Source organism: Meriones unguiculatus, chromosome 8, assembly GCF_030254825.1.
Source record: "Meriones unguiculatus strain TT.TT164.6M chromosome 8, Bangor_MerUng_6.1, whole genome shotgun sequence".
Taxonomy (NCBI): Eukaryota; Metazoa; Chordata; class Mammalia; order Rodentia; family Muridae; genus Meriones; species Meriones unguiculatus.
In genome coordinates, this window is record NC_083356.1 from 125,099 (window position 1) to 140,909 (window position 15,811).

At 51.7% G+C, this 15,811-nt stretch overlaps 2 protein-coding genes across 5 annotated transcripts in view; one reads left to right on the plus strand and one right to left on the minus strand.

Moving 5' to 3' along the window:
• Positions 1-6,366: 6,366 nt before the first annotated feature.
• On the plus strand, positions 6,367-13,356 carry Ppp1r1a (protein phosphatase 1 regulatory inhibitor subunit 1A). Of its 3 annotated transcripts, XM_021652082.2 has the most exons (7): positions 6,374-6,606; positions 9,749-9,809; positions 10,637-10,674; positions 11,050-11,113; positions 11,690-11,845; positions 12,699-12,805; positions 13,248-13,356. In XM_021652082.2, the coding sequence occupies exons 1-7, from the start codon at positions 6,523-6,525 to the stop codon at positions 13,251-13,253; spliced, it is 516 nt and encodes a 171-aa protein (XP_021507757.1). In that variant the 5' UTR covers positions 6,374-6,522; the 3' UTR covers positions 13,254-13,356. The 3 variants fall into 3 exon arrangements, with proteins under 3 accessions (XP_021507758.1, XP_021507756.1, XP_021507757.1); XM_021652081.2 differs by having other exon boundaries at positions 6,372-6,606; positions 12,699-13,356; XM_021652083.2 differs by lacking the exon at positions 11,690-11,845 and having other exon boundaries at positions 6,367-6,606; positions 12,699-13,356.
• The window catches only part of Pde1b (phosphodiesterase 1B), a 28,741-nt gene continuing 25,807 nt past the window's right edge, over positions 12,878-15,811 (minus strand). For both annotated transcript variants that reach the window (XM_021652079.2, XM_021652080.2), the window contains one exon: positions 12,878-15,419. The gene's annotated coding sequence lies outside the window, so the exon portion shown is untranslated. The remainder of the gene's footprint in view (positions 15,420-15,811) is intronic.

Consider the following 15,811-nt stretch of genomic DNA (forward strand, 5'->3'; position numbering starts at 1 on the left):
AACAAGATATGCTGTCCTCTGCCACTCCATCTCTGGGCTGTTTTTCTCTTTGTCAGAGGGTTGCTAGTATAGACTTTGAACCTGACAGCCCTCTCCCCAGACATGATGGGATCAACCTTGGGTGCTTTGTAAAATTAAATTTTCAACTCATCACGGTATTAGGCAGACTTTGTATAACTGTAACAAAATGCTTGTCAGAAATAATTTAAGGGATTTTTCCCCGGTATGGTTTCAAAGGCCTCATTGCTTCTGGGCCTTCACTGATGCAGAGCACATTAGCAGGGACATATGGGCAGAAAACAGAGGGAAGCTGTAATAGATGGGGCCAGAGCAAAATGTAGCTCCCAAGGGCATGTCACAAGGACCTACCCTGACCAGGCTCCGCCTTCCAAGCTTCATCACATCCCAAGAATACATTCATATATTTTAGACTTGTTTATTTTTATTTTATGTGTATAGGTATTCACCTGCATGTATGTCTGTACACCACACACATGCCTTAAACCCACAGAGACCAGAAGACAGCAGCACATCCCTTGGAACTGAAGTTACAGATGGCAGTATGCTGCTATTTGGATGCTGGGAATCAAATCCAGGTCCTCTACAAGAACAACAGTTTCTCTTAACTGCTGAGCCACCTCTCTACAGCCTCTATACACATTTTAAACACATCAGTAGATCAAACCATTGATTAATTCAGAGACTCCTTACAGACACATCCTGACGTGTTCACAACCCAGGAAAGTGACAATCAAGATCAGTTATCACAGGCAGCAAAGTGCTATAGGTGAGATGTCAAAGAAAGGGGCCAAATCACTTGGAGAGTTAAAAGGAATTCAGAAACCTAGTCACAGGCACCTTGGCCAGATCAAGACCATTGAGGTAGAGGCCATCACAGCAAGAGGAGAGGAGCATTTGTGAGGAAGAAAGAATAGCATTCCCAGCCCCATCCCTTTCCTCACCTCTCACCCTAAATCTCATGGGATAGTGGTACCCATTTTTCCCCAGAGCTAACTAAGCAAGTGGCCTCTGGGAGGGGCATGTTCAGGAGTCTGGGCTCCTGAAAGAGGAACTGTTCATAGGTCTGTCTCAGGCCCACTGCAATAGGGCTGCCTCAAGGGATCCTGTCCACTGAAGCATCTTTTTTAAGACCTGAGACCTAGCCCAACCCCACCAGGGTCCTAAGCACTTCTGGGGACAGGAGACAGATCCATAGTCACGAGCCTCCTGGGCCATCCTGAGCACAGCCACAGTATCTAGGATGGCTGTCCACATACTGGCCAGCCCCTATCCTGTCAGGCCTTCTCACTGGCTGCTACAGGCTGAAAATGCATGTTTCCCTAGAACCTCAGAAAGAGAACTAAGTTGCTGATGCTGTCATTGGTCAAGAGTGCCCATGTGAAATTGCCTTGGATTTGGGATGGCTTACATCCCTATAAGAGGTCACAGAGAGACACACAAGATAGAAGCCACATGAAGATAGTTGCAGTAATTGAAGTTGTGCTGTCACAAGCCAATAAACACCTGGAAGAAGCTGGAAAAGATAGGAGGCGCTTCTGCCCAGCACCAAGTTCTGACACATTTACCTAAAACCTCCAGACTCCAGAACTGAGGATGACTTCCCACTGTTGTAAGCCCCACTAGTAGTTGTACTTTGTCACACATTCTCTAGGAAACTGTGAAACCAGGCTCCTCCACCCACAGCAGTGATGGCTGGCTCACCCTGGAAAAAAGAATGCAGAGCTGGGCTGCCCCTCAGAGCTATCTGACAAGCTATAACTTTCAAATGACCCCTCCTACAGTCAACCTCCCCTGCTGAGAGCCCCAGGAGGAAAGCTGGCATCTGCTCTCCTAGCCACCTGTAACAACACACCAGAACCTGGGGGGGGGACGCTTGGTCTCCCCACTCCTGGTAACCTGCCCTTATCCTGTCCTATGGCTAGAGAATTTTCCATCTTCCCACCTCCAAGTCAAAGTCATTAGATTTAATCATTAACAGAGTGTGTGTTAATTAGTAGGACAGGATGATCACCCATGCTGATGAGGACACAGCTGGACTCTAAGAATGGCTGATCTGGCAAGCATGGGGAGAAGCAGGACCTGACTGAAAATAGGCAGGAATGTTCTCCAGGCACCCTCCCTCTGAATTCTGAAGGCATCCAGAGCCCCTTCCTCTATTCTGCTTTGGCAAGCACTAAAGGAGAAAACATTTGCAAGCATGTAACGGATGTAACCCATTTTGGGATTACATCAACCCAATCCTCTATAACTCAGGATTGCCTGTTAAGCCAGTTTAAAGGCTGAGGAAACTGAGCATTTAAGAAGCTAAAGAATTTGTCTAAGGTCACAGACACTACAGGATGGAACTATCATTTGAGCCCAGGTAGACCTTAAAGCTGAAGGGGCCTAAGTGTGGGAAAAGCACAGTGGCTATGAGAAACCCAAGGTCATACTGATCTCTCTCTCTCTCCCCCCCCCCCCATCTGTCTCCTGCTGTCCTGGGAGTTACAGCACCTTGTCCCTCTGCTTCCGTGACGCTCCAGACTACTAGTATAAGCCACCCATCCTCAGCTGGCGCTGAGGAGCTGGCACTGAGGAGCTGGCACTGAGGAGCTGGCACTGAGGCTGAAAGAGGTCTAGAGTCAGACCCTGGATCTGCTTTGAACTCCTCTGTACCCGCAGCACTTAGCATAGTGCCTGGATGTGTAAATGTTTGGATCAATTCAACCGGTAAGAGGGTTATGGTTAGAAGCTACCGTGGGATGGTCTTCTGCTAAATACCCTCTGGGCACCCATGTATTTCAAAAGGTCATCTAGACCATGATCTGCCATTGGCCTCTAACTTGATGCAGCCACAGCTTGCGCTGGCAGTCAGCCCCTAAATCAAGTGCTTCTGGTCCCGTTTTGAATGGCTGTTCCTAAATCTCTTCTACCTCAACCAGTGGCCACCATGGTTGGTGGGACAGTAAAGCACTTTGGAAGCATGCCAGACCCATTCCAAAGAGCACCAGCTACACAGCTGCCACCAGTCCCTGGCGGAATTGTAGTGTGTGGCTTTTTCACGGGCAAAACAGGCCTTCACAAGCTCCCTTTCCAGCTCATCATAGAGACCGCGCACCTATGCCAATGGGGCTTTTGGGCCTTCAACAGGTTCTAGAAATATCTACACTGGAGAGGCCTTCTAGACAGGCTTTGGAAGCTTGCAGAATCAGTCCTGGAAACAATACCCACTACTCTCTCCAGCCTCCCTGCTTCACAGGACTAGATCCCTAAGAACTTTGGAATTTTTTTTGAAAGAGCAAAAACACTCCATAGGTCAGCAGCCACAGTGAGGATATTCAGAGTATATGCCACAAGCTCTGAAGTGGTTCCAAAAGATGTTCTAGAAAGGCTTAAGAAATGGCAGCACCTAGGATGAGCATGCAGCTTCCCAAAGAACCATGCAAATGGGCTTAAAAAGCAGCTACTAGCCTTTACTCTGCAGACTCTGCAAGCAAGTATGTACAAACAACTGTGTGGACAAGCACGTCAGCACCATGGACTCCACACCCAGGAGTACACTCTGCTACCTGACCAGGCCAGGGTGTCTGGAAGCTGGAGGCAAGGTCCTCTCTGCTGTCACCTTAGACCTATGACTTCCTGGTTGTGGCTTGCTCACCTTGGACTCTCCATAGAACATTAAAACAGAGACATCTGCAGCCTTCCTTGACTCCCACTGGGTAGCAGGGTGATCCCAGAGCCACCCAGGCTATTAGTAGCAGAGGGAGGTTTTGAACCTTACCTCCCAAATCCCAGCCTAGGTGGGATTTCTCTACAGCACCCTGGTTGCCTACCCTCCAGCTTAATTGTGGGATTGGTGAAATTTAACACTGAGGTTAATGGAGCAAGAAGGGTAGATCAGCAAAAACAAGGTGCAGTCCATTAACCTGGAAGGTAACACAGGCAGCAGGGATGCTATTAGGTATTGACATCGCCAAGTTTCATCCCTATAACCTTAAATAGTCATAAGCCAGAAGTATGCCCTGGAGTAGCTATGACTCTGCCACCTGGGAAGCAGCAGGGGCGGGCGCTCCCCACATAGACACATGTGAGCGGGGAAATGGACAGACTCACTCTTCCTCAGCTTGGAGCCCTCTCCAGGCAGGTGCAGGCCCTCTGCACCTTCCCAGCCCTTTGTGTGCAATCCTCTCTGCTTCCCACGTGCCTAGCAAGTGCTCACAGCTACTCACTCAGCTCGGGGCACAAATAAAGGTTTGCATACACCTTCACAGTCACCACTCCACTTGGTCTGCAGAGGCTGTGCTGTGATTCACTCCATCTCCCTCCTGCCAATCAGCCCTTCGTCCTTATAGTGGTCAAAAAGCTCGATCTTCCCTCTGGCTCTCTTCTCTGACCACCACTTCCCCTGAGCCTCTGTACTCCACCACCCCTGCTCCCCAGCTGCTCCCAGCACCCCTCTTCTCATCTCTCCCCACCTAGCCTGGAGCTTTTGGAACAAGAATCTGAAGTCAGAATCTAGGGGTTGAGAAGGGAACACTGAGGACAGGCAAGGCCCCTGAGGACTAAAATTTGAGAGAAAGAAACATGGAAGAAATCTAAACAAACTGGACTACCCCATGAGAGTGGAACCTCATAAGAGCCCAAATAGAGAAACTGGCACTCTGGAATTCTGCACAGAAACAAGCCAGGAATGAACCCTCACCCCCTACATTAGATGTCGCCTGCCTCCATGCCAGGCCCCTTACTCCATGGTTCCACAGCTCTGAGACATGGGGGTTCTGGCACTGCAAAAGAGATGAGGGCTGAGCTCCAGAGCCGGGTGTGGGGATTGTGCCTTCAGGTCATCCAGTGTAGGCTGAGAGGACAGACAACGGCCCTCTTTAGAGGACCCAATGCCCTTAAATGTATTTATCGGAGGAAGAAGCAAAGAGAAAAGAAAACAGTGGCCTGGCCCTAAGGAACCCTGTGCCCTATCTCCCAGGGTTTGTGGCTTCATCATATCTTCCTGCATTCCCCCCTATCAAGTGGGTTACAGACATCGCGCTCCAGGGACCCTGAACACTTGCCCCACTACCCAAACAGAGCAAAAGGCTTTAAGAGGGGCAGGGAGAAGAGAAGCATTCTCAGAGTCCCATTACTACAACTAACAACAGCAAATGGATGCCCAGTGGCCAGAACCTTCAGAGCTGCTGAGTGGCTGCAACCTGGCCTTGCCCTGGAGAAAGCTGAGCCTGCCTGCTGTGTAAAGAGATCCCTAGGGAAGGAAGGGGGGTGAGGGGGGCTATTTTTGGAGGGTAGAGGGGAAGGGGCCATGGAAAGCAGACCAGAGGATCCAAGGCTGAGGCTTAAAGCTGCCCCCTTGAGTGGGGGATGATCAAGGTCCTTTCTGGGTTCAGTTTAAGAGTATAAAGAAACTGACCTCCTGGCCTTGCCAGGCACCTCCTCCAGCACTGCAGGCTTTCTCCAGCTCTAGCTCAGCCCCTGGTGCCTCCTAAATTCATCAGGGCCCCTCCCCAGCGCCCAGCATCCACCTCCCTCTGTCCGGTGACAGCACTCCAGCTCCTATGAATACCCTGTGGCTCTCACTGGTTAGTATTGGCTGGTATGTTAATCCTGTATCAACCCAGTAAGTTCTTCTAGTAGTCTAACTTCCATGTCTACAGTCACAGCAGAGCATTTTCATTGTTCTGCCAACAGTGGAAGTGAACACTAGCCATCTGTAAAGAGGCCACTTTGCCAGAGCGGCATCTTCATCCCCCAACACATCCCTGCAATCCCCTTGCAGCCTTTCACCTACTTTGCAGCCCCACAATGTAGCAAGCAGAAAGTGAAATCTAATTCACAAGCAGTGTTGGGTTTCACCCCCATGGTTCCTTTTTGACCCTAAATGGCCCTCTCTCCCCAAGCCTAGAGACCTTCTGAGGCCATCCCTTTCCTCTCCGTTCTTGGAGTGCTCCCTAGAGCCAAAGCCTGCACCTGCTCTTTAAATTTTCACCTCCACTCTAGTATTTGCTTCAAGGGAAAGTTCTTTCCTAGTCTAACCTTAATCCCCCATGCTGTATACCTAAATTTCCTTTCCATATTTTTCCTTTGTGAAATCTCCTTTAGATCACAAATAATCTCTACAATGTACCTCTTAGGCTGCGCCCAGCCCCTAAAATCTGCCCCCAGCTTGGAGAAGCCCATTTCCACACCCACCCCCTGCCCAGAATCTAGGATACCGGGACGATTGTCTAGGACAGCGACCCGCCCGAGCCTGGCTAGCTAGCCCAAGGTGCGGCGACCCGCACAGCTTCCAGCGCAGCTACTACGGGGTTAAGGCTCAGGACTTGGGGAGGAGGGGGCCGGGAGGGGCGGTGACGAGCCAATCCGCAACACAGTTCGGGAGCAGAGCGGGGTGCCGAGCCGGGAGCTGCGAGCCGAGAGCCGGGCTGGGGCCCGGGCCGGAGCGCAGCGGAGAGGAAGCGCGCCCGCCCCAGCCCGAGTACCGCCGTTGTTGCCGCCGCCGCCAGGCCCGGAGCCATGGAGCCCGACAACAGCCCACGGAAGATCCAGTTTACGGTCCCGCTGCTGGAGCCGCACCTGGACCCAGAGGCGGCTGAGCAGGTACAAGCAGGGCGGGGCAGCCGGACTCGGCGAAGGAATAGGTAACGGGCGGTGACTCCCGAATCCCTGCCTCGCCCACTAACCCGGCACAGCACCTCTTCCGGGACGCATCAGCCCAGTTTATGGGGGTCTCCATCCCCACTCCCATCGGCCGAACCACGGTGTCTCCCCTTCACCGGTCCCGGTGCCGGGTATCTCCGGAGCGTCGGTCACTCCCTGCCTAGTCCTTGGGACACGACCCCTCCCCCGCTGGCGACCTAACATCCCCTCACACTCAGTCAACCCTCAGAGTTTCTCGGCTAGGTGGCGGCGCTGAGCTAAAGGGTACCGCCGGGAGGGAGCACAGGGCGTGGGGCTGGGGGGCGAGTGAGAAGAAACAGCTCTCCTCCCCTCCAAGAGTCATCCGCGCCTGGGCTCATCAACCCAAAGGAATGACGGCAGCTATGGAGAAGCTCTGGGGCGAGCGAGGGCGGGGGTCTGCAAGCTGCTGTTCCCTTCTGCAAATCGGAGCACGTGGGCCCTGTGTCTACTCCTACCCTTTGGAGTAGGGAGTGGGGGTGGAATGCGGGGCGTAGCTCGGCGGACTGGAGCGTCTAGGGCTGGGGTCCAAGCTTAGCCCGGAGCAAGCCACCAGGAGAGCTTGGCTCACGGGGTGGGAGTGCAGGGCCCTGGCCCAGCCTCCTGGCCTGGCCTATTTTTAGCTCCGAGCAGCTTGGCAGAAGGCAGTGTGTGAGTGAGCAGTGTGTGTCAGCGTCAGTGAGCGTATGGAAGGGCTACTATCTGCGGCACCCCCAGGCCATGTGGTGACCAACTCCTCCCCAAGAGCATCCAGCTCTCTCCAGGCCAAGGCTCCTGCCCCAAGCCACTCACTGTTAAGCTCACCATCTGAAAGGCTCATACCTCTGGGAATGGACAGGAGGGAGGTTTCCAGGTTGCTCAAGCAACAGAATTGGGTGCGGATGAAAAAGGACTCAGCAGGTGTGCTCTTTGAAACTTCTGCTTCTCAGATCCAGGGAGGGGACCCTGGCCTCCTTCTCTACCGGGGGACTAAGGGGCATCGCCAGAGCTGTAAGGTGTGGCTGAAGAGGGTGTGTTGAGATGTCACACACCTGAGAAGGGGAGAATGAGAAGTGTTTCTATGGGCTCAAGGAATATGCCTATGCCCAGAGATAGGAGATTGGCTAAGATGACTTTCAACTCAAGAAAGGAGGCCCAGGAGGGGGGACTGTAGGAGCCAGAGGTTCTGAGAGCTTCTTCCCACTGGCAGACAGGACCTGACACCTGCTTCTGTTTGGTCTTGAAGGGGGAAGGGAGGAAGGCAGGCCAGCTGGCCCAGAGAGCACATATGGGGGCACATGGCAGTGTGAGGGAGCCAAAGTGGGCAAAGAGCTGGGACTCTGCCTGCTGTTTTTTAGCTCTTCAGAAATCTGTCTTTTGGGCTTGAAAGTTTGCCGCCTCCCCCGTCCCCAAGGCCTTCCTGCTGTCTTACTAAGTGTAGAGGCAAAAGCTCCAAGCATAGCAGGGGCTCCTACCCCCAACCTTCACGGAATGGTGGTAGGGGTGGGGTGAAGAAAGAGTGGAAAGCCAAGTGTACAGCAGAGTGAGGAATGGGGCTGACCTCCACCACAACCTTCATGTGTCCTTGAGAACTAAAAGAGGTTAGGGCGAAAACAGGAAAGAGACCTCTTTGTTGGGACCCAGGGAGTCTGGCTTTCCTTCCTCCTGCCAATATCACAGTTCTCAAGGACTCAGGGTGCTTCAAATCCCTGTCCAGCCTCAGAGCCCTGCTGACTTTTTGGTCATGGGTTTCTTGGGCTCCCAATACAGGTGCTATGTCAAGCCACTAATCCTCCTTCCACCCAGTCTCAGTCACTTCCACTCCTCTCTAGTGACTACCCCCATATCCACCACTACCACAGCCCCACCCAGACAGAAGGAAAGGGGTCAGACTCTAGCAAGAAGGTGGTCCCACTCCCACGTATATGAAGCATCTTGTACCAGAAATAGACAGAAACAATCCACATTTAGTATTTATACACACACACACCCACAAACACATCTGGCTCTACTGGGACCTTAAAATGTCACTAAAAACAGATGCCACTGATTTCCCCTGAAGAAAGAAGTCACTCGTAGCCCCATTCCATACATGCTGTTTCTTTCTTTGGAAAGAGACCCTCTCTGGCTCAAACAGTCCCCCCTACTATTCCCACTTTCTAGACATCTTATAACCTCCAGCCACCACTACCAGGGGTACCAAGGGACAGATGTGAGTAGATCTAAATCTGGTCATTTGGGTCCTCAGTGGACCCTGCTTCCTCAGGGATGTTAGCTGTACATCCCCATAGTTGAGAGAGCTGCAGGAGCTCCACCCCTGTGTTGCCACTCTCTTTCAAACCTTCCCCAGAAAGGGAAAAACTACACACCCCAAGAGTCTGTGGAATTCAGCAACAATCAACTTAAGAAACAGCAAGACAAAAAAAAAAAAAAAAAAACAGCAGCAGAAGGGGGTTCAGTTGGAACTCTAGCCACCAATCAGCTTTATATGCTAATTTCTCCTGGAGCTGGTCAGGGTTCTACCCAGGACCTTCCTCATGTCATAGTCACTACTGGGACCACTTCCCCTATTCTCTGACCAATTAAAAAGCCAGTATGTCCAAGGCTAGTGAAACCTGCAAGTATTGAGGGGCTGTGGTGGCCAGGGGAGAAGTGCACTCAACCCTTCATGGCAGGTGAGCCTGAGAGAGGCCTTCTGCAGATAGATATGAGCCCACAAAAGGTTAAGATGTCTGCTTAGCGGGTAGACTGGAGGCTGAGGGAAAGCCCTCTGGCCTCTCATGTTATTTCTGACCATTGATCCAGGATGGACAGGAGGACAAAGGCCACAAATCGATGCACAGAATGGACAGAGATTCTGAGGAGAGCTGGATAGGACAAGGGCAGAGTGAGGAGGCAGTGCAGGGAAGGGAACATGTAGATGGCTGAGGTGGTTTCTTGTGTCCCCAAGAACAGCTCATCCCAGAAGAAGGAAATGGGCCAAAAGTACTCCAGAGTGATGAGACACTTTTTGAGGAATGTGCAAAATCAAACTGGGTTGTGTTCCTGGTGAACTTGACCTCTTCTTCCTCATCCCCTAACCCAGATTCGGAGGCGCCGCCCCACCCCTGCCACACTTGTGCTGACCAGTGACCAGTCATCCCCAGGTAACCCAAAGGACAAGTGCCTGAGAAAGGGGTCCCTGTAAGAGGGGATGGGTGCTAGAGAGGAAGGGTAAACCTCAGTTGTAAAGATCCCCCCATGCTGGCTCAGTAAGATTTATCTTGCTTTTAGAAAGATGTAGCTGTGCTAGGAAGGGAGAGGACAACCTGATTCCTAAGCGCCCCAGAAACTGGATGGTCAACTTAGTTCAGGTTGCTGTGACAACAGCCTTGTAGCAACTGAGATGTTAATACCCCCACTCACTCCCAAATGCAATGACAGCTGTGAGGGGGAGAGACCGCCTCCATCGTCAGTGCCCCGAGGGTAAGGTTAGAACCAGCTCAGAGAGCAGCTGCGACTCTGCTCACTGGAGTCCCCACCAAGGTCTTGGAGAATGTCAGAGGAGCTTGCTAGGAGAGAAGGGACCAGATGCCCAAATCTCCAGCTTCCCCCCAACCTCCATAAGGACGCACACCTGTGGGCCCTGACTAGCACAAGTTTACTATTCTCTCAGGGAGCCCTGCTCTTGCCTGGGAGCAAAAGAAAAACAGGAAGGAAAAAGAGACATGGATGCTACCAAGGAGAAAAAAGAGCAGAAGGACCACAAATCTGCCTTCACAGACCTCAAGGATGAGGCCAGGATACAGGCTTAGGCTGGTCACAAGATCCAAGTCTTGACAAGGTCAAGCAGCAGTACAGGGACCCAGAGAGAAAGGCTCCTGGGACAGCTCAGGGCAGAGGTGACCACAGAGTCCCTTCTTAAGAACTCAGGTCTTTGGGAGCCCCCTGGGTTACCTGCTCTTACCACTGTTTTCCCCCCTATTTTCCCCAGAGATAGATGAAGACCGGATCCCCAACCCACTTCTCAAGGTGAGCTGGCCCCTCCTACTCAGCCCAGCCTTCAAAAGCCAACCCCTGGTCCTCCAGATCTGGGGTGTGGCTAAATGAGAGAGAGAGCACCCATTTACTATATAGGTTCCGAGTTAGCTCTGCAGAACCCAAAGCAAAAACCTTGTTCCCCACCTGTAGGGCTTTGATGCCCTCTTCCATGCACTTCTAAAAGGTGTGTGGGATGCCCTACCTGCCACTCACACAGTCTCCCTTCTCAGCCTGGTGGGAAAAGCTAAGAAACAAGAATCTCACTCCTGAAACCCACCTGCCCCAATCTCTAATCCAAAAGCATGCCAAGGCAGAGGAGGAGGGTGGGAAGGACTGGCATCCATCCAGGCTCTGTGTCCTTCACAGTCCACTTTGTCAATGTCTCCACGGCAGCGGAAGAAGATGACAAGAACCACACCCACCATGAAAGGTTTGGCACCCCTTCCCAATTTCCCCTCTGCCTGAAGCTGGCTGGGGGGAGGGAGGGGTTAGATCTAGTAACCCTTTACAGGGAGTGCCCTTGAGAGGTCACTGGATCTGTGTTTGAATGAAGCTATTGCTATGTGAAGGAGGCTCCTGTAGCCTTGGTGAAACTGATCCACAAACCAAGCCTGAATGCCACCTCCTCACTATGGCAGATAAATAGCACACGTGACCTCATCAGCACAGCACACAGAAGGTACTATATTCCCTGAGTCCAGACTGAGGCTTCTCTCCTGCCCCTAGGGAGACAACAGGTCCTGGTACATTAATTAGGAGTGTCTTCTGTACTTAAATGTTCTTCCCCTCTACTACTTGCCTTTAAAATGGCATTTATTCTCCTTCTTTCATCTCTCTTTATTGACTAGCAAATGTTTCTCCCTGTTCAGAGCTCAGTGTGTGGAAAATCCAAGCACCCAGCAACATGCACAGACCCTTTGGTGGGGCTACTGATTTGAAAGACCTCCCCCAAGGGAGATTTTAGGCAGCTCTATCCAATGTTTCCTTCCTTTCTCTATGCCCCCAGAGCTCCAGACGATGGTTGAGCATCACCTAGGGCAACAGAAGCAAGGAGAGGAACCTGAGGGAGCCTCTGAGAGCACAGGGAACCAGGAGTCCTGCCCACCTGGGATCCCAGACATAGGCTCAGCATCAAGGCCAGATACCTCTGGGAAAGCACAAAGTATGTACAAGCCTGGGAAGGCACCACAACACAGTTCCCTAGCCTTGCAGGAAGACAGCTTCACCCACTGGGGTAAGGGAAGGAACCGCAGTCTGGGAGAGATGGAACAGCAGCCAAAAGCCCATCAAGGACATGTATTCTACACGTCACATGTTTGAATCACATGTCTTACTTTTAGCCCCCAGAAATCCTGTTGTGACTGGAAAAGGAGGGAAAACCCACCTCACTTGGAACAGTACTCTACCCTGCAACAGAGCCAGGGCTAGAGTCCTGCCTCCACCACTGGCCACTTTACCAGCAGAGCTGGTGTCTTGTTTCACTGGGGTTGCCTTGGAGTCTTCCACTGAGCATGGCTCAACACCTGACACATACAAAGGCTGCAATACAGAAACTGTAGTGCTGGTGGTATTAGTCCACAGCCATGGTCCCTTCTCCCACATGTATTCCAGGATTCAGACCATTTCCAATTGTGTGAAAGTGATACGCACAGACTGCGTGTTACCTAACACCCAGCAAAGCATCTTGTAATCACATTCTTTTTCTACAGTCCAGTGAGCAGTCACACTAGGTGGGATAAGGAACAGTTAGCCTTGTCAGTTCTTATCACGCTTAGCCTCACTTGAGTTTATACTCAATTTTTTTTTAACTTTTAGAAGATTTTGGAGATTTTGTTTTGTTTTATTTTTATTTTCAATCTCTGGTTACAGGGAAAAAATAGTGAAGCTATCATAGTAACAGAGAAACCCCAGATGGCAAGGTAGATCTGCTCCCAATGGGTCTTGGGCCCCTTCTCAGCAGCTGTGCACCTTTATAAAGGCTGGCTCTTCCTCCACCACCCGCTCTCCCTCCCCAGAGCCTGCAGAATCCACCCCCAAGACTCAGGAGCAGTGTGGTGTGGAGCCCAGTACAGAGGACCCCTCAGCCCACATGCCACCACTGGATTCCCATGGAGCCAGCTTGGTAAGCCCCGTGGGCTGGGCTTTGGGGCCTTTAGGAGAGCAGGCTGTAGGGGCTAGTATTTGGAATCAAAAGTGTAGACAAAGGAGCAGCTTTATTTAGTCACTGAAAAGTTAGCCTCTGTGCGGAGGCCACACATCTCCTCTGACAAAGAGAGTGGGGAGTAAGTGACTGCGGGAAGGATCAGATTGAGTTTGTTGTATACACATTCTGGAACAGGTGATGGAAGTAGGCTATAGATTTAATTTTATTTTTGTAATAAAGGGCAGTTGGAACCAAAGTATTGTGGGCTGAGAGCAGAGATACTCCCTAACCCCTACCTAAAAGAGAGGATGCTCAGACTGAGATCCATAGCAGGACTGCCTCAGAAGGTAGATAGCTGAGCTGACTAAAAAGGATGAGCCTGTGGTCCTTCAGTCACCTTCCCTTTCCTCCCCCGCAACAGGTCTGACAGGAGTTGGCACCCTGGGAGAGCCACTGCAGTGTGGAACCTCATGGACACTGGATGTTTCTTAATCTCTTGTTTTTAAAAGTGATAAATTTGGTGTTAGGTCCTTGGTGCTTTTCTTCTTTCCAGCCTGGGGATCCCTTCCTTCCTCAGCTCCTGTCTGCACTCCACAGCCCCCACCCTCAGGACCAACTAGGGGAGGAAATAGGAAACAGATAGAAACCTAGCCTCTACTTGCATAAAGAGAAATGGAAGTCATGTCAGGGTTTTCCTTTCTTGCTGTGGAAAGCTCTGCCCTCATTGCAGGGCTGCAGGGCTGCAGGGCTGCAGGGCTGCAGACTCTGGGAGACTGCCGCTGGAAAACAGATTCCCAGACCAGCAAAGACTTGCTGTAGCGCCATCTGCTGGAAATGGTTGGGAAGTGTACCTTGTCCCTAGACCCCTGAGAATGGCAGTACTTGGAATTGTCTGGCCTCCAAATGTGCAGCCACTGTTCCTTGTTCTATTCTGATACAAAGATTGTCAAAGAGCACAGTGGCTAGAAATTCAAAGGACCACCTCACCCCTTTTCCTACCTGCTGAGGTCAGGGCAAAACTAACACTATGCACGAACAGAAATGGTCTCTGATCCTAGCCGGGCTTCTCCTGCTGTTGATTCTGATTAACCCAAAGAATTAAAGAGAGGGAGAGAAGGCAAGATTCTTTCACCCCCTTTGTTGCAGCAGTGCACAGCCAAAAAGAGGATAGCCTGGGCAGTGAAGGGCTATATGCCCCCCAGATAGGTTTCCCCTGGGTTGCCCTCCAACGCTCAGGGAGAATACCACAGCAGAGTTCTATCTAACTTAGCAGATCACTATAAAGACATGTGAGAGGACTTCTACCTCATGAACACCACACACATCCAGCCAGTCTCCCTTCTTTATTGATCTCTGCCTACAGCAGGGGCCTGGAAGACCAAGAGCATGGGGGAGTTACATGCGGTTCAGAGTGGCAGGTCTAATGACCATGGAGGTGGACTTCACAAGAACAGGGCCCACTGTACAAATGCACGACTGGTATTTACAAGAAAGGAGGAGGCAGTCACCTGGACTCAGCCTCATCTGGGGCGAGGTGGGGCAAGGAGCCTGAGGACAGGAAAAGGCTCTGCCTGGCTGTACTTGCTCTGAGTGCTCCAGGTTACAACAGCCCTGAACCCCTTCCCATCTACCTTGCACCCACCAGGGTCCCATGGGAAGGGCATCTCTTCATAGGCCAATTCTGGGAGAAGGGAAGCAGGAAGGCCCTGCTCTGTGAGAACATGGGTTGCTGGGTAACAATCTCACCCTGCTTGCACTGGGGCTAGCTGTACTCTCCTTCCTTTGCTTATAAGATAATCCTGAAGGAAGACCTCAAAACATTTACAGACATTGGTCGGATGAGAGCCTCCTAATCCCCAGGGACAGGAAAGGAGGCAAAGGGCCAGAGACTCAGCTAGGGCAAGTAACAAGTCCCTCAAACCCAGACCAGCCCCAAGTTCTTGAGGACCCCAGGAAAGGCTTCCTTCAGACAATCCCAATGGCTTCTCTCCTCTCCCAGCCACTGCCTGGGCACAGAAGAGGGAGTTTAAAAGGGAGTGGGGTTGAAGAAGCACAAGTGTGGGGGCAAGAGGATGTCCCCGGCCTCATCCTAGAAAGGTACCTGAAGGGACACCTACCCTTCCCATGCAAGGCTTTGAAAGCTGCCAGCTTCCTATGCTATTCTGGCCTTTTCCTGGGGAAGAGAAGGAAAAACCCAGACCTGCCAGCTAAGATCTGGGGTGGGGGGTTGAGGAACCCCCAAAATGTATTGCTTAGAAACTTGGAGGCAAGAAAGATGGGGAGGGCCCAGGGGGCTGGCATCTCTGACCCTCCCCTCTAAGCTGTAGGAAGCCCACAGGAAGCTCACCTCCCAAGTAGCCACCTGGCCAGGCAAGGGGTGGACACAGTGACCCCTGGGGCCTGTGGTTCCCAAGGCTTGTGCCCCAGTGAGTGTTGGGTGGAGAGGGGCACTTCCCCCACCCCACCAGCTCCAACATTTGGCTCTTAGGTGGGCTGTCTCTCCCATGACCAAAACAATCCCTTGGAGCAGATGGGGGAACCAGTCCTGATGGATAGTGCTAATGACATCGAAGACTTTGGGCTCAGTGAGGACCTAGGGAAAGAAGGAGACACTTCAGTGCTCTGTTCTAGAACTCTATCTCTAGCCACCTTCCTTCTCCAGATTCCATCCAGTCCTCCCTTGGTCCCTAGTTGGGTGCTAATGTCTTTCAGAAGACAAAATGGCAGTCAATGGTATGAGCTGGGCTAAAATAGATGTCATATTAATTCACCTGCTTACACTAAGCCTTGTGCCCAGACTGGTACCTGTTCTCTAATCTCAAAAGGCTGGCACATGTGTCACCCTGCCTGGGATGTTCTGTCCTTTCTTCCTTCAAGGAAAGACTGCGGAACCAAAGAAAATGGCAGAGGTCCCCTGCTTCCCACCCATAGTCTTATGCCTCCAATTCTCTGCGTTAGTGCCTGGAAAGAGAAGAACCTCATGCC

Excerpts from the sequence above, each read along its gene's own strand:
- Ppp1r1a (XM_021652081.2), top strand. The coding sequence starts at position 6,523 with ATGGAGCCCGACAACAGCCCACGGAAGATCCAGTTTACGGTCCCGCTG. Across the intron at positions 10,675-11,049 it reads TCCCCAACCCACTTCTCAAG|TCCACTTTGTCAATGTCTCC; the intron begins GTGAGCTGGCCC and ends TGTCCTTCACAG. Across the intron at positions 11,114-11,689 it reads AACCACACCCACCATGAAAG|AGCTCCAGACGATGGTTGAG; the intron begins GTTTGGCACCCC and ends CTATGCCCCCAG.